Raw genomic sequence first — 20,565 nt, forward strand, 5'->3', positions numbered from 1 at the left:
GAATAACACCCCCCCCCCACACACCCCCAGTAAAGGACGCTAAAAACATGGACGCAGTTCCACTGAGCTGAACAGAGAGGAAAGTGATGACGCAAACGCTCGTTGTCGAAGGATTCAGAATATAACTGCAGGACGAACAAATGAAATTCAAACGAAAAAACCCTTTCCCATGACACCGATGAACTCACCAAGCCCCCGGCCAGTTTCAAATTGCAATTAATGCACCGAGAGGGCCATGACGAGAGGAAGTGACAGGCCAACGAAAAGTTGCGAGGCACCCTCGTGTGGTTGCAGTTATGATTACATTCAACAGGGTAGAATATCCCACCCCAGAAAACAAAGCAAGCGTGACCACTGGGATGTAGAAAGACAATTTTATTTTATTTATTTTTTTTACTTTGATCAGTCTCTTTAACACGGGCTTTGATGATCTGAGCACAAACTAAAGACACATCAGCAGCTGGAAAGAGTGACGACCACTCTGCTGTCTGACAGGCACAGTGCATTCTAACTGATTTGGTGGGGTGGCAATACAACTTGAGAGGGACAAACTTTCTAAAAAGCAAAAATTTCAGACCCTCTGAAAACGAAATAGGTTGTGATCTAGTGAATCCAAAAGGAGAACCTTGCATGAATTTGGTAACATTTAAGCACAAAACAGTAATGACATTCATCTTTTCCGAGTTCATCACAACCTTACTAAGGGACCTCTGCTTTGCTCTCCACACCAGAAGTGCTCTGAATTACTGCGGCAAAGACTGATTTTTAACTGCACTGTCAATTCTTTTCAAAACAAAAAGTAGTAGAAGGATACAGCAATTAAACCCCACCCATCGCCCACTCTCATACACAAGGGTTGACTTCATAGTTATCATGGCAGACATCTCACTCTCTCTCCCACAATTCTGCCACTAGAGAACGAGTGGGAGGAATGTGTGTGAAGCGAGAGTCCTTCAATCTTTCAATCACCCCTTCCTGCCATGGCTGGTGACAGTGGAAGTGGCGTGGACATCAGACGTCATCACTGGGGCAACTGCAGCAACGTGCCCTGTCCTGAGGGCAGATAAGTGACATTACGGGAGCGGGAGAGCTGGAAGGCGATGTCCTCTGCTGCCTCCAGCTTACGCAACTCTACCAGACCATCGCCGGCCTCCATCAGGGAGTTGGCAATGAGCAAAGCAGCCTGGGAATCTCCCTCTGCAGAAATGATGGAGGCCTGCTTCTGTTGCTCTGCCTAATGGGACAAAAGGACATTTTTTTAATTAGCCGATTCAACAAAAAAAATACATTTGATTCTACATTCCAACAAAGTCCCGAAACACAAGTTTACACTTGGTTCAAAAGATCCGTCCACAAATTTAACAGCCCCTCTGGCCATTCCGCTTGGCCTTCCATGTTCAGTGGAAATAAAATTTGTAAAATAACCCTGCAAAACCAACATGAGGGAAAACACAACCTACTTGTGGCAGGAGAAGATGAAATGAAAATACCTTTTCTACAACAAATCTGGCCCTCTCGGCCTCCTGCTGGGCCACCTGCTTCATCTCAACAGCCTCCGTGAACTCCTTACCGAAGGTCAAGTGTGTCTGAAAGAACACAATGCAGTCGTTTGCCCCGATTCAAAATCCCACCCCAAAGATCAAAGTTTATGCCTGAAGTCTCTGCTTCATACCAGTGAAACGTCATCCAAGATGAGGCCAAAGGTGGAGGCTCTTTCTGTGAGGTCCTCGCTGACCTGCCGGGACACAAGCTCTCTCTGGGTGATGAGCTCACCGGCATCAAAGCGAGCCTGTAAGAGACAGACACACAAACACACACACTTTATTCATAAATGCATGCCTCCATCATATCAGACCCCATGAAATCTGTTTGGTTTTTTTCCTCCCCTAAGATCACATCACTACACTTTCAAGAGTGCAGTGATGTGATAGATGAATAAATCTCCAAGAATTCAAATCAGAAAATATTCAAAATTTAAAGAATATCAATCGATTTGATGCTTCAGTCCAACCCCCCTTTCAGAGGTAAGTTTTATCCTGACTAATAGTCCTCTTGATACTTCTGTTTATTTCTGCAGTTTGCTGGATGACTTGAGCTGCATACACAGGAAGGACGAGCATCAATGGGGCACCCGGAGCCTGAACGGTCCGTGACCAAGCGATGGGTGATGGATCGGTCGACGTGACACGGCCGTGTGAAGCAGCTGGGCTGCCACTATTCCATCCATGCGTCCTGCATCAGCAGTTAGCTCCGATTGGCCATTTCTCTTTCCGACAGATACTCACCACTACCGCCTTTAAGACCTCCGTCGTGATGGATGGTAGCACCCTTTCATCGTAGTCTTCTCCGATACTGGTGAAGATGCGTGGAAGTTGGATGGTCATAGGCCGGAAGAGGATACGCAACGTGATGTTAACATTCTGTAGATCTGTTGGGGGGGGGGGGGGGGATGAGTAACTCATAGTTGACACAGTAGTGAAGGAGGAAATCGTTGTCCACAGTGCAGCACTGTGTGTATGCTGACGTACCTTTGCTGCCTGTGATGACGGGAACGTTGCGTGGACGGGAGCGGCAATCAAAAATGACTGGTTTCTGAACCCAGGGAATGAGGAAGTGGGTTCCCTCTCCAACGACAGCATCCTGAACTCCTCTGAACCTGTCAAATATCACCGCCCGGTGGCCGGCATCGACTGCACCGAGGGGAAAAGACATTCAACCAAGTATCTACACATCATAGAGCTTTGGCTTAAAGTGAATAATTACATTCAACTCTTTAACATAGAGGTGGACAATCAAATTTTATTCAATTAGTTTTTATACCTTAAATATTTACAGATAAGAGTCAACCGATGGTCAGTGTTTTTTTTTTTTAACGATCACTGGAATACGATTACAACCTCAGATTAGGGGCCGCAGCTAATGCCAGTTTTCATCAGGGATTAATCTGCACATTATCATTTTTTACTTGATAAAATGTTCAAGAAGATGCTCATCACAACTTCCTAGAGCTAAACCCCACAGTCCAAAGGACTCAATGACTCAAGCTGCAGAATCCGTATATTCAAATCTAGAGGCAGCAAAGATTTTTATGTTTGTTGATTTTACTTCGAAAAAAAGATTGGAACCATTAATCAATTATCAAGATATTTGGTGCTTTTTTAACATTCATTTATCTATTCAATCAAATAATAGATTCAATGTTGTAGCTCTAATCATATTGACATCTAATCTTTTTAAAAAATTATTGGGGGGGGGGGGCATAGGTGCCTTTATTTAACAGTAAACGGACAGGAAACAAGTGAAAGAGATCAGGGTGTGACATGCAGAAAAGGACCTCCGGCTGGAATTCCATGCCGGGGTCAGATGCGTACGTGACATGTGCTCTAACCACTCGACCACCTGAGTGGGTCAACATTCAAATTTTCAAAAAGGTAAAATTGATTCACGTCTCACCCCTGCAAAATCTGATTGGTTACACATTATGAGGAAAAGCCTTCGCCCTTGGTCACTGAGCGCAGCTGCACTACACTGGAGCACGACTGCAAATAGTTTTCTGTTGTCGTTTGAACCACTCTGACTTCTTACACCAAGATTTTCATTGTGATTGCAAACATACATCAATTCGGTAGTTTGATTGGTCTCAAAACCAGTGGTCCCAGCTGGATATCAGGCAAAGTTAATGAGGATAAACACACTACAGAGATGGCAGCATAGTAATGAGGTAAGATTTGGTTACAAAAAAAAAGGCCTTTCATAATGATGACAATATCTGTTAACTGATGATGTGTTGGAATATCTTTTATTTATTGCTAACTTCCCTTTTTAAAAAGGTGGTAATGCATCACCAAAAAAAAAAAAATCAATACCAGTTAAGTCACATTTTACAATTTGAAACATTTATTTTTCATGATTAGCACTCACCAGTAAAAAGGGCAGAGTTCACAACACCTCCACCAATGGCCAGGGCCAGTCCCAGCCTGCCAATAGACTCCATGAGCTTGGCCATGTCTACTACCTACAACACAAGCAATGAAAACGAGGCAAGAGGTTGAAACACCTGATACTTCAGTTCAGACGTTTCTACAACGCAGCACGGACAATGGGAACCTGTGCGAGGTGCGACGTTAATGAAAGAGCCAGTTAAAAATACTTTCTCTCCAGTGTTTATCGTCTTTGGCCTTCAGCTGAGAGATGCCAGGGCTGAAGGCGTTAGCTTGTTGGATAACACTCACTTTTTTCCCACCTAGCCGAGGAACGAGACAGCTAGCAAGCTAAGCTACATAACCAAAACGCTGTACCAGTGAAAACTAAAGCACATCGGATAAAACAAACAAATTACTTAAGAGAAGCAATAGGGAGCATTGGCCGAGCCTAGCCTGCCCACCGGTGGAACAGTACGCATGTTCCCCTCTGCTAACAGACAGACATGCTCATGTTCGCCCAAACCAACACTCGCTACACAACGTTATAAGAGAATAACAAGGACAGCATCCCCCCAGGCCTCGGGGTATTTACTGCTGTGCTAGTTGAACGTTGTATTATTGACGATTTTCAGCATCACAACCTAGCCGTCTGTCATAACCCACCTCAGTTTCGCCAAGAAGTGTGTGACCTCCACCGGACACGACGTACGACACATGAACAAGCTACCCTCACACGCGTGCGCACTGGATCAAGAAACACGTTATCTGATTGGACAAAAGACAGGGTTCTTCTTCTACGGCTTTACGCACCGCACTCGTGCTCTTTGCTGCCGCCCATCGGAGAACCTCTTTAAACTCAAAAGTGCAAGCCGCAAATACCTGCTTCTGCTCCTCCTCTGAAAACAGGATGAAAGGGTATTTTTTTAAATTACGGTGTTATCATTATTTGTTTGTATTGATTGAAAATGTATTGCAAACTTTGAAATAAAGAAGATTTCATCATTGAAGAGCTGGTTGATTTTAACGCAGCGTCCTTTGGATTGGCATCATCTGTAAATAAAAAAAGGATTTATCATTTCAACGTGAGATAAACCGATCGATGTCATTTTCCCCGAAGGTCAGAGGTCAAATGGTTGACTGACGAATGTGATGAGCATGAGCACCAAGTAGAAATTGGCAACTCAAACGTTGTTCTCGGTGGTGGTTCATGACCAAAATGTGTTTCAGACGGATAACACAGAGACGTGCCCATGCTCCACAGCGTGACATCGTCTGTTTCTTCTCCAGCACTCTCTGTTGCGTCACAACCGTCTGCAGTATGGTCCGTGTCCACACGAGGTCGCGAAACATCTAGAGTTCCTGACATGATGGGATATGTTGCCTTCAGGTGCTACTCGTGTGTCCCAAACGTAATATTCGGGCTTGTTTCTTTTTATGTTGCTGTAAATTACTAACATTTCGAGACAGTGGAATTCACTCGTCATGGAATTCAGATTTATATCATACTGGTGGCGCACTCTTTAGAATGGTTGCGCATTTTCTCATCCCTGCCTCTTAAACACGATCATAACTTTGCCTGAGCAGTTCTTTTTTTTTGTGTGAAATTCAACAATACCACTGCTGAAATGGAGAATAGTACAGAAACAGTATCACCATTTATTTTGGGCAAAACATATGTGTCGAGAAGCCACTCCTGATCATCCGTGGTCGGGGACGCCTGCGCACAATGTGCAACAAATGCGCCCGTGTACTGCACTCGGTCGCCCCCTAGTGGGCACAAAACAATTCAAACGACAGTTCCAGTTTCACTTCTCTGCAATGGGAAGCGTGACAGAAGGTTGTTGAAAGACTGTGAGAAACCGCCGCGAAGCATCTGGAAGGTAACCATCACAAACCTTACAGGTATTTAGTCAAGAAATTCTGTGACAGGAGGAACCGGGACGCGACCCAAGCATCAGATCGCTCGATCAGTTTCGACGAGTCTGATTTTTTTTTCACTTCCTTGTGCAATGTGGCTCTCCCTCTCGCCTACATCTCGACATCCTGTAAACATTGACTGCGTGTGGGGTGACACACAAGACCAGAAACAACTGTAATTCTGTGCAGTCGCCCAACCAGCTCATGGATGTGACGCTGAAGGCGCGCTGAAGATTTGGTTCTTGCAGCTGCGACCGAGATTGATAGGATGAAGTGGATCATGTGTCACAATTTGGGCATATTGTTTGGTTACTATAGAGACGCTAACAGTTGGCCATTCTCTGAAGTCGGTGCCACTCACCCGCTCATCCACTCACTCACTCACTCACTCATTCACTGGAGGGACGATAAGATGGAGCATCGTGATTGGCTGATGTCGTGTTCCGTCGGATAAACTAAAGCGATGGTTTCAGCCTCAAACGTCCTACTTGACGGGATGATATTCTGAGATTAGGGATGCACGACATTGGAATATTTTTTTTAAAAATTTAATTCAGTGTCTGATATGCTGATATTTCACCACTGAGACTTGCTGATTGTTAAAAGTTTAAGATCAAGTCTGTACGATATTTGCGTTTTGTTTATTCTGGAAAAAAAAAAATCACGTTGGCAAAGTCAAGTTGAAGGAGTGAAGACTTATTGATCACAGTTTGTTGATCATAAACAACAGCAGAGAGAAACCAACACGCCGACATCATCGTGTATGCACTCACTGAATTAATATACAACAAAAATACACTTTTTGGGGAGAAAATATAAAACATTGCTACTTATGTTACACTCAAGCCCTTTCAGCACGTCACACACACATTGGAGTGAGATACTACAGGAATGCCAACATAAAGAATGCAGGGAATGAGAAATTTCATAGGAAGTGACACATAAATGTTGAATATGTCCTCCTATTCTGGGGGAATATCTTTATATTATGCTTGAAAGACAGTTCTTTTTTTATACGGATATTAATGGGGTAAATGTTTCCAGTTTGTCAAAGCTTTGTTTTTATGTTTTAAGTGCAATTTTACAAGGTTTGTACACTGATGTAGTGTGCTAGGAACCCCCAATAGATGGGGATGTTTGATCAAATATGTCCCAGCACCATGGATCAAGGGTGGGGTCTTTAAATGGTCTCAAGCACTAACAATCTTCCCGTGGTGATGTTGTGTTTCGGCCTGTCTTCAGAATCCCGTAGATCCCGTAGATCCCTTAGATCTTTGCACTCACCCTTTCAGCAGAATTTAGATTTCTGTGTTGCTTTCCTGCGTCAGTCTCCACGGCAGCAGTGATTGTGTTTCTCCCAGCAGATGGCGGAGGCGGGCAGGACTGTGAGAGTGAGGGGTTTACCCACCGCTATGGAAGAAGACAGGCTGAAAGACAAACTATCCATCCACTTCATGAGATCCAGGAATGGAGGTGGGGAAATAGACTCTGTCATCATTGACAAGTCTAACTCTGCCCTCATCAACTTTGAAGACAGTGGAGGTCAGTATGGTCAGGTTGTCTTCATGGCTGTGCATAGCAAATGCAGCCCAGGGGGATTATTCTGAATTCTTAATTTAGCAGGGACATGTTGGGATGAAGGGCAAGGAAGGCTGTGACAACCATAAACTAGTCTGAAAATATTCACATTTCACTGAGCCTGCTGTTCCGTCCCCCATTACTGATCAACTCTCCAAGTCGCAACATTTTAAATCTGCCACAGGTTCGCTGCTTTTTATGTCACAGGAAAGCAGCAGTTCATGCCAGTTGAGAAGGTGAGAGAGAGAATGTAACATTCGTCAGTTATCCAGTCAAATAGCTTCCAATGGACTTTCTGTTCATAGACTAAATAAACCACCCTTCCTCACAGCTCTGAAAGTCTCTGTTCGTAGTAAAGCCCATCGTTTCTCTTAAGTGCAGCCGGAGAGATCTCTCTTCCAGTGTTATTATATTAGTATACCAACACTCAGAGTACTAAGCCCATATTCAGTTGTTCTCCCCTGCCGTGTTGGCTGTTACCAGTGATTTAACGGAGCTGGAATGTTGGTATTCAAGTCACTGGAGTGGTCAGTAGCTGAAAGTGCTTAGTCAGGATGCTTCAGCGACTGACATTGATTTTTCTCCGGTCACCCCTCTCGCTCAGTGGCTCAGAGAGTGATTCAACATCGCCGGCACGTTCTGGAAGTTGACGGGGAGACGTATGAACTCATCGTGAGAGAGCATCACAAAATCCCGGACCCAGACGAGGTGCGTCTCCAAACCTGTATGAAGCCAACTGTCGGCCCCTGGAAACAAACCCAAACACTGCACTGACATTTACTTTGTTCTGCACATTCAGCACCGCGGAGGCAACATTAGTATTCATTTGGAGCGGTGGAGTAATGTGTCTGTCTACTGGCCGAATGTCCAATATTCAACCCCTCAGCGTTTGCTGCTTTATGGCCACCAGCCCGGTTGGTGTGCAGCAAAGCCCGCATTCTGAGAGCGGTGATACCAGCTCGGTGCACACAGCCACGCGGGGCTGCAGGGTTTTTGAAAAACAATCTCCTTGCGATTATTTTTGACTCATACTGACATGTGGTTTGCAGGATATCCGTATTCTCATGTTCGCTGGAAAACCCATGAATGGGTTTCAGTTGTGATTTTTGTGAGAATGGTTTTCAAACCAAGCAGTTTTCCTTCAGTGTGACGTGTTGACTTGACATCTGATATTTGATTAACAATGGTATTCTGACACACAATTAGACTTTAGCAAATATCATGGTTTCCTGTGATTTGAATGTTGCAGCGGCCGGTCTAAAACGCTGATCCTGTTCCCAGAGTGAGTGGATGTGGTGTTGCCCTGTAACCTGCGCTTGGAAAGGATCTTTGTTAGCTGTAGTAGGAGCAGCGTGAGGGACAGTGACTGGGTTTCTGAGTGACGTCAGAGGATCTGATCCAACACAGACTGGTTGAAGTTGTAGCTGAGGTGACATCGAGTTGCCAGTGGCGACGACACACTTTCATGACCTCCGTGTCTGTTCTTGATGGTGGAGCGCCAACCACTTGTTGTATGTCTGAGATTTAAAGCTCAGGAAGACACAAAGTACCAAGTCCACCTGGTTTTGTGTTCCCCTCCATGCTGATCAGACCTGGAGCTGCCAAGTCAACAGGAGGGTCACTGGACCTGGGAGTTAGACAATAGCTTGATGCTAGCTGGTGTTAGCAGGTGTCTCGGCCAGTGGGCTTTAGTGGGAGGAGAGGCAGAGAAACTCAGTCCCCTCCATGTGGGAAGTGGACGACATTTTCTTCAGCCAAAGTTCTGAAACTTCTGAAAATTTGGGACCCACCTTGATGGAAACCTGGCGTCTAAAGGAGAGGGAAGTTGCACCATTGGTGCTTCTGACATTCCACACTTTCATTCAACACATTGTTATTTCAGAACATTGATCAGAGCTGTTTTTATGAGGATGCAAGAAAAAATGTCAAGAATGTTTTTTGTCTCTCTTCTTTCATTATTGTAGATCGTCTGTCTTTTATCAGCTACGGTGGACTACAGTCAGCTTCCTGGAGGCAAAGTAGCATTGAGAAGTTTACAGAAGGACCACCCTGATGTCCAGATGGAATATGATTCTCACGGGAAGCAGTGCATTCTGAGTGGGGCCTACTCCAAAGTCCAGTCTGCCATGGCACAACTCCTCCACAGCGTTGGAGTGCCGCAGTCAGAGAGCCACAAAGACTCAGATCAACCCATCGCGAGTGGCTCTACATCCTTTCAAACAGAGCAAAAGCCTCATTCGCTGGAGTCCAATGATCCAAACAGGAAACTTAATGAGAGAATAGAGGAAAGAAAGGAATTTCCCACTTGCAGGTTAGAGTTAGAGTTTAGCTCAAGCTCACGTAGAGAACTGACACGTGATGGACATGACAGGGATGAGACAGGCCAGCCAGAGGGTGGCACTCTTCAGCTCAGCAGGCAAACCCCCATGTTAGAAGAGGATCTCTCACTAATTATGGATGCAAACATGTTCCAGTACCTGCAGAAGTGCTGTGGGGAGGAATACCAGCGCATCCTGCTTCAGTATGGTGTTGAGGTGGTGGATATGACGTCTCAGGGGTTGACTACTCTGTTCCTGCAGGTTGCAACAGCGGGGGAAGAGGGTGGTCAAGAGCAGGAGCGGATTAAATTGGCAAGAAGTTCAATAAGTAAGCTTTACCAGGAGAATGAAACCAACATCTGTCAAGATCAGGTATTAAAGAGTGTCTTGTCTCCCAAGGCAGGCCTGCAGAGGGCGATGGAGGACTTAAGTGTCAGACTCCCCAAGCTTCTTCTAAATGACGATGACAAACATGTCTATTTAATCGGGAGCCGCAGTGACGTGTCTGAGGCGAAGCATTGTCTTCTCCTGGGCTGTGAAGTGAAGAATAAAAAGGACGATGTGGCCAGTCTTCTTAGAGATCCATCTTTTGCTTCAGGCTCATCGAGCCCTGCTGTGGAGAGAGAGTCCCTCATGTCCACGGCAAGAGCTCTGGATAGTAGGTTGCTGCATTCGGAGGAGGATGAGAGAAGAGTTGAAGGAGCCACAAAGTATAAACTAGCTGCACGCTTTAAAGATTCTGGGCTGTCGACATTAAGCAGCCGACCAGGGGACTTCAGCGTCAGAGGGCTCTCTTCTTCCAGTAGGCAAACATTCACTGGTCCATCATTCGCCCATGATGCACGGTCTGAAACACCAAGGACTGCTGGCGAAAGACTGTCAAGAACAGGAGCTCAAAACACCGGAGAGGACATACTGTTTAAGGATGGAGGGAGTCTGCATTCATTTGCTTCTCTGCCGAGCAAAACCTCGTTTGACTCAGACTTATTGGATGCTCCATTCAAGAGCACAGCAGCCATTCTTAGCAAAACTCAGCCAGGAAATATTACGCTCCCACCTCCTCCGCACACCTTGAAGCGAGCCAACAGCTTCTCAGGTGTACCTCGATGTAAGGCTGAAGGTGTGGATCAGAAGACTCAGGATGATGGCGCGGCTTTCGCTGCCAGAGCCAGGCGCAGGAGCTCTAGCTGCAGTCGGAGAGGGAGTGAAAATCAAGAAATCTTTACGTCGGAGATTATAGTTTCTCCCGTCATGTGGCCCTACATAAAAGAGGCCTATCGTGTCCGAGTGGAAGACCTGACATCTGACGTCCTAATAAAAGAGAGCCCCTCTCAAGGAAGTGCTGATTTGACTGTCATCATTCGGGGGGCAGACCAGCACAAAGTCTCAGCATGTCAGCAGGGTCTGCAGAAGCTGCTTGAGGTTGTCAGTGCAGACTTCTTAGAGCTGGAGCTACATTTGTCAAAGCTAGGTGTTACTGACCTGATGGATGAAACCTTGCAGGATTGTTGTGCTGAGCTGCGTCGCCGCTACAAGAAGATAACCATAACGGTAACAAAGAGGAGCTTGGTTCTTCATGGTCCAAAACAGTTGTGCTCTCAGTTAGGTGCCACTCTGCAGAAGGTATTCCTGCAGGATGCCAACAGTGCCAAAGCTCAGACAATGGTAGAGACTAAAACAGCCAGAGATGATGGAACTGCGAGTCAAGTGAAAGGAAAAAGCCACAGGGTTGATCTTGCTGAGACTGAGCTTGGACATGGAAAAATCAGAAGAGACCCCGTCATCAAGGAAAAAATGGGAAGGACAGTTGCTATGGAGATGGAAGGATTGAGGATATCTGTCAACCCCTCTACTAAAGGAAATGAACGTGTGAATGGTGTTGGGTCAGCATCAACCCGCAAAGACAAAGACACGGCGCCTCACAAAAATGAGAAACGGACAGTCTGGGATGAAAGTCTGCAGGAAAGACAAGTAGAGGTCCAGGACACTCCGAAGGAATCCGGGCCAGGTCAGGGAGACTGCTGGGGCATGTGTGTCTGTGGAGAACAAAAGAAACTGACCAAAACAAAGTGTGGGGTTGCCATGTGCTCATCGTGCCTCAACTCTGTGCACGTCCACTGCAGAGGTTGTTATAAGCTGACGCCACGGGGCATCTGGGGCAAAATTGTGGTTGCTAAACTAAACATCACTGTACCAGGTTACAAGAAGAACTCTGCTCTCAAGGTCACTTACGCCATTCCTGATGGCGTACAGGGGGTGAGAGGTTTCATTTAAACATCCCGAGTGATTACTAATGTGTCTGATGAAGGCCCTACACAGAACGTACCGGAATGAATGCCAGTGTCTCAGGAGAAACAGCAGTTATCAGCAAAACTCATTGATTGACCTGCTTTTTGCTCATTTGAGTTGATTTCTTTACGTTTTAGGCGCTTTATCTCATCAGAAAGAATGCCGAGTGGTCAAAGTCCTTTTATCCCACAGTTATGTACAGCACCATTCATGCTGTATGATTTCTTTGTCATCGTAAATTTAAGTTTACTATCGCAGCCGGTGGCAACGCTGAACCCACATCAGAGAGAAGTGACTCTTACTGGGCCTGAGCTGGTCTGCGTCATGCCAGTTGGTTTTTCTTTTTTGTTTTTTTTGATGGAATATGACCCGATTTATGAGGTGGAATAACCAACAGGCCTGCTTCATGTTTGTAGCAGACTGGCAAATGTGGCAAAATGTAGCATGTGATGAGAGCTAGCCGTCTGTGGGCGGTGGAGGTGGCACACAGCAGGAGGGTGAATGTTTCAGGGGGTACAGGACTTCAAACCACTGTCCTGGATGCTATTTCATGACAGTATTCTTTGCTTTGCGTCGTTCCAGGAGCATCATCCTTCTCCTGGAAGCCCCTTTCAAGGAGGAACTTTTGAGGCCTACTTTCCTGACTGTGAGAAGACCGTTAAACTTTTGCCCCGGCTTGAGAGAGCCTTCTCCCAGGGACTCACCTTCACAGTGATCCACAAGGAGACCGGGGCCACTGTTGCTTGGGACCAAATCCCACACAAGACCGCCTTACATGGCGGCAGATCGGGGTGAGTGAGGCCAGTGGGGATGTGTAATGGGTGCAGCATCAATGGTAACAAACACGGAAATGTCTTCTTTTTGTCTCCCAGGAATGGTTATCCAGATTCCTCTTACTTACAACGCTTATCTCAGGTCTTGAGCTCCCTCGGGATTGAGGAGTCACCAGCCAAGTGCCAGGAAAAGAGATCCAGTGAATAACACACGTTCATATGTAGTGTGGTTCTCTTGTCTTTTTGTGGCAAAGCTGTTTTTACTGTATTTTTATGCTGATGATCAACAGGTCTTACACATACCCACCTGGAATGACTTGGTAGAGCATTGATAGTTTTATTGCGGCTATGAAAGAGTGGATTTTCAATTTTAGAACTATTTTTTTGATATCGACATGGATATAATTGACAGTTTTAGCAGTCACATGATAATTGTTTTCAATATTCCACATTACTGTATTCTTTTTTCTTTTTTTGGGGGTAAAATCTTGTTTTATAGTGTACATAGTTATATTTAGCTTTGGTCATTTTGTACCATCCCATGTTTTTTAAGCTTGATAATAGCAGGCAAAATTAATTTGTAAAAGTATGTCTTTGTCAAACTTACACAAACTAATAAGAATAAATAATAAAAAAAAACATCTTTTGACTTTTTTTTTTGTTATGCTTTTTTATTAGTCCTGGAAAACATGTAAGGCATATGGTAACATTACACACTGAAGCGTTACAAGCTCTAGAGGCCATGTGGACAACATGGCACCACGCAGTAAACCCAGAGTCAAGCACAGAAGCAGCATCAATTCAAAGGGTTTAAAATCAAAGTGTAGACGAGTGTTGTAGCAACCAGGAGAAACAGAACGCTAGCTATGAGAATTTGCTCAGAAATCAACCTGTTGGGTATGCCTTGTAGAAAATGTTGCCGGTGGAGGCTGAATTCTAACAGGTAGTGTGTAGCAGGATGGATGAGAGTTTCTGAAGCATTCCCAGAGATAGGTCAAGGTCTATTACAAAAGTACCAGCGCCCATGCTGAAGGTGAGGATAGGAAGTCAGGTGGCACAAGAGGCAGTGGATTGGCTTCAGTTGGCAACTTGAATGAACTGGGAGGGCGTCTCCTCCCTCACACCACGCTACTACATGACTACTAGTCTAACATGAAAGACGGCAAACTGTACATACATTTTTTTTTTTTTGTGATCGACTAAGCATGCATTCTGTTACTGTACATGACAAGCCCAGCCAGGTTGTACTTTCTTAGCATCTCTGCAATACTGTGATGGGTGCTGCATCGCAATACCATAAAAATCACTGCTAAGAAAACAAGTAGCTGCAAGCGGATGTGAGTGGAAAAGGCGGTGGCTCTGAATTATGAACTAACCGTCTAGCAGAGCCCTCTCCTTTTAAATTCTAAATCTGACATGAAACATTGATGGCGTGTGAGAGGACGTGGATGTGATAGTTTGTGCAGTGAATTTCATGAAACGATGTTGTTAGAAAGTTCAAAAAAGAGCGGTTTATTACATGAAGAAAACTGCTGTTTGGAATGACCTGAGAAACCATAGAAAACAGAAAGCAATTCTCCTCATAAGTGAATGTTGTGTGCCTGTTAGGGACAGAAACGGCCAAGACAGACAGAGGAATAGCTATCGGAAGTACTACACTCGATGTCTTAGTGCATTTTTCGGATGTAAATCTATGGGTGCTTTAGTAATATCAAATCTAAAACTGCAGTTTTTTTAAACTTGGAAATACTATTTTACTCTGAGTTGCTAAGTGCTCTTGCATAAGAAACATCCACCTCAATGATTGATATCAAAGGCATCTTAGCTCAAAAAAAAAAAAAAAAGGAGAAGGGGGAAATGTCTGAAAAAAGAAGAAGATTTAAGCTGTTTTAAGCTGTTCTCCACATGCCAATGAATGCATGCAATTTCAAATTCCAGATGTCTGGGACTTTTTTTTTTTTTTTAATGGATGTGAATGAAGCAAGAAGAGGGCTTTGGCTGCCGAACTGTTGCATCTGCAGAGCCTCTTGGCTGCAGCACAGGAAAAGAGGAACGACTAATCGTTGAGTGAACCGAGATCAGCTATGAGGCGGAAGTGTTGTGTCTGGGGCAGGCCGGGGCTGAGCTATGATCAGCCAATAAGCTGGGGTTTATTCAGCTATGTTACAGTATTGGCATCCCTGCACAGCTGTGTGAAAACATCTGCTCCCTCCATTGCTGCTCAAGCCATTTGGACACAAACTGAAAGAGATTCCTCTATAGAGAGGATTAGAAAGAGCTCTGGACATTTTTTTTTTAAGAAACTGTATAAATTTCTGTGAATCCATAAGTCATCTGGTGGAAGTTTGACCCTTACATGCACTGTTTCCAGTTCCTAATCACTGTGAGATTATGGTTGTAAACACATCAGAAGAATCAACCTGTTTTGGTTGATTGGACACAGAAGCTGGTAAACCACAGTGCAGATACAGAGGGAGGCGCCTCAGACTGAGGTGTGCGATGAGAGAGGCACGGTGCAGGCCTACGCTTGAACAACCAATCAGAACCACCAATTGTGATAAATCGTTTGTGAACTGCAGCAAAAAATTCTGTCGGCACAAATGAACATTTGGGAAACTAATCTGACACACTGTGCCAACTCTGTCGTAATCTCATTTCTCTTCGTGGTGGACGGAAATGCATCCAAAAAACATCGTCAGTGTCTTCATATCATTTTTTTTTTTTATGCACTGTAAATATTCAAAGCAGAGGAATGTACATACAATTTGGCACACATGGTTTTGGACCGACAGAAAGACTTTGTCACATTTAAAAGGAATACAGTTCCCCACATTATGAGTATGAGCTTTGAACTTTAAACCCTTGGATAACAAAACAAACAAACAAACAAAAATATAAAGGTAAATTAAAATAACATATTAAGTAAAACATCTTTTCTTTTCTTTTTTTTTTTTCTTACTGAAGCGTTTGTTTCTTACATGGCACTCAGAACAGAAGCACCGTGCACAGGTTCACAAAGGGAGCCCAGCAGATTAGAACAGAACACTAACCAGAGGCTGACAGGACACAGTCACTCCCCACATCAGCGTGATGGTCACACTCCAGCCCCGGTTCACATCACCGTGCTCCATGTTTTACCTCCCACACACACACGGACGGATGAATGCTTTGATTTTAGCTGCCACCCAGGAGAAATTGGCCTGGGCAGGGACTGACAAGCTGAAAATGAGGGAACGTTTACATGTCTTTCTATATGTTAGTGTGTGTGTGTGTGTGTGTGTGTGTGTGTGTGTGTGTGTGTGTGTGCCACCTGTGCTTGTACAGTGGGAGTCAATGATGGGAAACAGGCTGCAAACCTGGAGCAGAATCAAAGCCCGTGGGACTGGAGTGCGACTGCCATGCATGTAAGTGCATTAAGATCAGCGAGCAGAGTGCAAAATACTAACTGTCCTCCTAACACAGGCCTCTTATCAGACAGGAGAAGGAATAGGAAGGGAGGTGGAGCTACTTTATACCGTAGCCTAGAAGTGTGACGGGAAAATGTGACGGGGTTCAGGTGGGTGCTTTTCAAAACCTGACAAATGACCTGAGGACACACACACATCTTCACACACAATGGCACACCACACACAGCACATGAGGGAGGCCACTCATGCTAACACAACAACTCTTTTTTTTTCTTTATTTGTTTTTTGTACATTTTTGTTTTTTACAAAGTCACTAGTCACCATCTGAGTCTCAACAGTGGAGCCACGCACACGCGCACACGTACACACACACGCACACGTACACACACATACACGCACATACGCGCGCACACACACACTCACACAGACAGACAGACAAGTAGGGAGACAGGTAGAGCGAAGTGTTCAAACCCACCCACAAGAGAGATTTTAAAGTCACCTCATTCAAATTTGTGAGGAAATCAAACTCATACTGGCCATTAGGGGGAGCGGTGTGCTGTTTCAGCCAGAATACTGCTATTTGCACACATTGTCAAAACTGGGTTATTAAATCTGCTTTGGAAAAAGAGGTTGCGTGGAGAACCTCTGCTCTCATCCGAGATTCTTACACCTGTTGAAACTGACAGGGAGGAGAGCCACACGGAGAGAGAGGGAGAGAGAGAGAGTCAGAGAAACAGACCACAGTGCCATCTCTGATGAGCCTGACGCCTGTTGCTATGCCGACCACAGAGAGGGAATTGGAAAGAGTAGGGAGAGAGGGAAGGAGGGAGGAGAGAGAGAGAGAGAGAGAGAGCCAGCGAGTGAGAGAGAGAGAGAGAGAGAGAGCGAAAGAGGGGAGGCAAAGTATGGGTGCCAGCTTGTATTGAATTCTCTTCTCCCAGGTCAGGGTGATCGACAGGCAAGCGCTCGCTGTGAAAGGAGCAGAATGCCACGGAATGCCTCGCAGAGGATCAGGGAGGAAGAAAGCCCAGATCGTGAGGAATAAAAAGGACTGGTATTCACCTTCTTAACTTGCTCATTTTAGGCACATCACTGTCTCAGCATGACAGTGCCTCTTTCATCACATTCAGTGTGCATGTGTATGTGTGTGTGTGTGTGTATATGTTTGTGTGTGTGTGTGTGTGTGTGTGTGTATTTGTGGCTTGTTTGAACAGAAACAAATTCTCCCTTAATTGGCACAGAGCATTTCTTGCCAACAGTTGGTCAGCTAGAAAAATCTGTAACTAGGAAGAAAGAAGCTGAGCAATGATTTCTGTCTCCCCATTCAAGAGCGCACAGAGAGGCTCATTATGAGGGAAATTCATATTCAGGAAAGTGCAACAACCACTATTATTAACTTTGCTGAAATTTGGTGGGAACGCATGCATAATGGAGCCGTTCCCCTCATCGCTGATGAAGACTGGACTCGGCTGGGAGGCCGTATAAATAATTGTGGAGTGTTAACACAAGTGTCAAACATCATGATCGGCGCTGTGATGCAAATATCTCCAGGGGAGGTGAGGCGCATCAGCCAATCGCAGGCATCTCTGACTCATCCTAAGTGACATAACTAAGCATTGGACAGAGCAACGTGTGGGTGGGTGGGTGGGTGTGGTTTATCTTCCTGTCTTTGTGCCTGTCTGTTGGTCTGGCCCGTGGGTGGGGTGATGGTGTGGGAGGTGGAGGGGTAGGACTCGGCACAGTAAAGGGGGGCGGGGGGCGGTGGGGGTGGGGTGACAGGTGGAAGTCAGAGCAGAACAATTTAGCACAGTGGGAGTTGAGGGGCAGAGGGGCATGGGGGGGGCGAGGGTGGGGTCGAAGTGCGAGCGGGGGTTGTCAAGGAAAGTAATTTGCCTCAGGCCTGGACTGTTCCCACAACCCTCCACAGCTTTCTCATCCCACTAAGAAAGATCTTGTTTTCATGATCTTATGAGGCAGAGAGATATGTGTGAAAATTACAAGGTGTTACAAGTAATTGGATTTTTTTTTTTTTTTTTTTGTCTTGAGACATGAAGACGAGAAAAAGGGGGGAGGTGGTGGGTGGAGCCAGGCTTGAGTAATCACTGCTGTCATAGACTCTGGTGAGGCACAGGGGAGGTGGAAGAAATGAAAGATCGACTGTGGTGTGATAATTTTGTAATCTACCCATCCAACTCGTTCCCACCCTGGCTAACCCTCAGCACCACTCCCCCCCCCCCCCCCAACCCCATCAATCTCTATCTCCATTGCATCCTTCCCCACACCCCACCCTCCCACACCCCACCCCCTGCTCCCAGGACACAAACTCCCGGCTGGTCTGCTTGACTATCCGCTCCTCCTCCTCACTTCTCCTCCTTCTTGGGCTCTTCCTTCTTCTCTTCCTCTTTCTTCTCCTCCTTCTTGGGCTCCTCTTTCTTCTTGTCATCCTTCTTCTCCTCCTTCTTGCCATCGTCCTTCTTCTTGTCGTCCTTCTTCTTGTCCTCTTTCTTCTTGTCCTCTTTCTTGTCCTCCTTCTTGGGCTCCTCTTTCTTCTCCTCCTCAGGCATCGGCTCTGTGGTGAGGATCACTTTGCCAATGTTGTTCCTCTCCTGCATCTTTCTCATGGCGTCGCCCACCTGGAGAGGAGGGAGAAGGAGTAAAGGGTTTAAAATACACCTGTCATTGAGAAAAATCAACAGAGGCGCTGATTACCTTCCCTGCACCAACATTTACACAGTAATACTTGCAGCCCTGCAGTCTCTGCTTCCAATATTTCTTTTTGATAGCACAGGCTAGAAACAAATTCTCCAGGCTTACACACCTCTGATAATATGGACTCCATGAGAAATTACTTTTGTTCAGATGAGAGACTTTAATATTCTTTTTTTCATGGGGGGGTGGGGGGGTGAGATTGTTGTAGAGGCACACAGTGAAGGAAAAAAAAAAAGATGGAGCAGAAGAAAAACAAAATAGATCATCCCAATATTAAAAGTATAACCTTTTTTTTTTGGTGCTGTTTATCTGTCCGCCAGTCCTTCAGTTGAATTATGTATCGCATGGCAAATCTTTCATAAAACCTGGTGGAGGGGTGGAACCTTAAATGTTGGCTCAGTGGTTCACGCCGTTGCCGCTGGCTTAAAGACACGTGTGCTCGGAGGCTAATACTCCCGCTGAGCACGTTTAACATCAAAATTGTGCGGGTTCTCGAACCATTGCTCTCGAAGGTGTCCTGAACCTCGGTTCCGTCATCAAACGGACTCGTGCTCTCACCCGTTTCGGGCTCAACTTTTGCGTCCTTGATGCAGGGGGGCACAATCAAAGTCACGCACCTATGCAGAGCCGTCTAATCTAAGCAGGGCCGCTCTGGTCATCAAACAGCTGGGCAAACAAGAAAAGCCAGGGGCCCTCACTAAGCAGATACACGAGACTGGAACCAGTGAGAGAGAACCAGAAACAAGATTCACTCGCCTCACTGGCTCACATGTGGGTGATGCAATACTCGTCGGTGGGCCTTAGATCGCACATGTCACATGTGCTCATCAGTTACGTCTATCACCCCACTGTAGACACTGGGGTGGGGGGTGGGGGGCTTTCGCATCCTCACTGTCTTTGAGATGGTGAGCTAATAAAGGGACCATTATGGAAAAATCAGGCACGGTTGTGGGCAAAGGAAGAATCCACAACATTCCAAAGTTCTATTAGTATTCATCAAATTAAATATTGTTGTTTTTTTGTTTGTTTTTTTTACAGTAAGTGCACTTTGAATACAGACATAAAGCAGTAACTAAAATTATAATCTGCAGGGTTTGAAAGAAACGTGGACATCAACATGAATTTTAAATTAATGGCCCATGATGTAATATTCATGTCTTGGTTAATGTTGGTTCAGGTTGATTTTATGTGCTGCAGCGTTAAAATGACTCCAATTTTCATTCACATATCATAATTCGTGTGAAGTCGGATGCAACGGTTCAGCAAGCCCACGATTTTGTTTGTTTTGGCCTTGAGCCACAGATTCTGTTTCAGTTCGGTTTGTTTTGTACAGGAAGAGGGGGAAAAAACATTCTAGGCAAAACACAGATTCACACTGAGCTTAAACGAATGAAAGAAATGAAAAAAATAGCTGGCAGTTTCCTCTCTGCACTTCCGCAACGAGGGTGGACCAGACGAAGCATCCCTAACACACTTACGATATATAACTTGTATTTCCTTGAACAAGAAAAAAAAGGGTTCACGTGAGCAAACTGAATCTTTAGTTGAACAGTTAAATTTTTTCTTTTTTTTACAGTTTGGTTTTACATCCCGACTGCATAGAGGAGACTTCTTTCTTGATATTCAATATATTTATCACACCAACATCAAT

At 45.2% G+C, this 20,565-nt stretch overlaps 3 protein-coding genes across 6 annotated transcripts in view; 1 reads left to right on the forward strand and 2 right to left on the reverse strand.

Annotated features, from left to right (window-relative positions):
* Positions 1–360: 360 nt before the first annotated feature.
* phb1 (prohibitin 1) lies at positions 361–4,694 on the reverse strand. The gene is made up of 7 exons (XM_086184329.1): positions 4,587–4,694; positions 3,922–4,015; positions 2,529–2,690; positions 2,286–2,428; positions 1,673–1,789; positions 1,491–1,586; positions 361–1,234 (listed from the first exon to the last, which is right to left on the reverse strand). The coding sequence occupies exons 2-7, from the start codon at positions 4,004–4,006 to the stop codon at positions 1,022–1,024; spliced, it is 816 nt and encodes a 271-aa protein (XP_086040455.1). The 5' UTR covers positions 4,007–4,015; positions 4,587–4,694; the 3' UTR covers positions 361–1,021.
* Positions 4,695–5,700: 1,006 nt separating this feature from the next.
* On the forward strand, positions 5,701–13,364 carry LOC147244770 (uncharacterized). 4 transcript variants are annotated; one of them, XM_086185815.1, is made up of 6 exons: positions 5,701–5,803; positions 7,202–7,382; positions 8,023–8,126; positions 9,383–11,992; positions 12,608–12,816; positions 12,898–13,364. In XM_086185815.1, exons 2-6 carry the CDS (start codon positions 7,205–7,207, stop codon positions 13,004–13,006), a joined length of 3,210 nt encoding a protein of 1,069 aa, XP_086041941.1. In that variant the 5' UTR covers positions 5,701–5,803; positions 7,202–7,204; the 3' UTR covers positions 13,007–13,364. The 4 variants fall into 4 exon arrangements, with proteins under 4 accessions (XP_086041941.1, XP_086041940.1, XP_086041942.1 ...); XM_086185814.1 differs by having other exon boundaries at positions 5,704–5,803; positions 7,205–7,382; XM_086185816.1 differs by having other exon boundaries at positions 5,704–5,803; positions 7,205–7,313.
* A 101-nt stretch (positions 13,365–13,465) lies between these two features.
* Positions 13,466–20,565, reverse strand: part of vat1 (vesicle amine transport 1) — a 41,084-nt gene continuing 33,984 nt past the window's right edge. The window contains exon 6 of the mRNA XM_086184675.1: positions 13,466–18,838. Within this exon, the coding sequence (XP_086040801.1) occupies positions 18,566–18,838 (273 nt within the window). The 3' untranslated portion in view covers positions 13,466–18,565. The remainder of the gene's footprint in view (positions 18,839–20,565) is intronic.

This window comes from Aulostomus chinensis, chromosome 18, assembly GCF_037954235.1.
Source record: "Aulostomus chinensis isolate RoL2024-O1b breed Wild chromosome 18, RoL_Achi_v1.0, whole genome shotgun sequence".
NCBI lineage: Eukaryota > Metazoa > Chordata > Actinopteri > Syngnathiformes > Aulostomidae > Aulostomus > Aulostomus chinensis.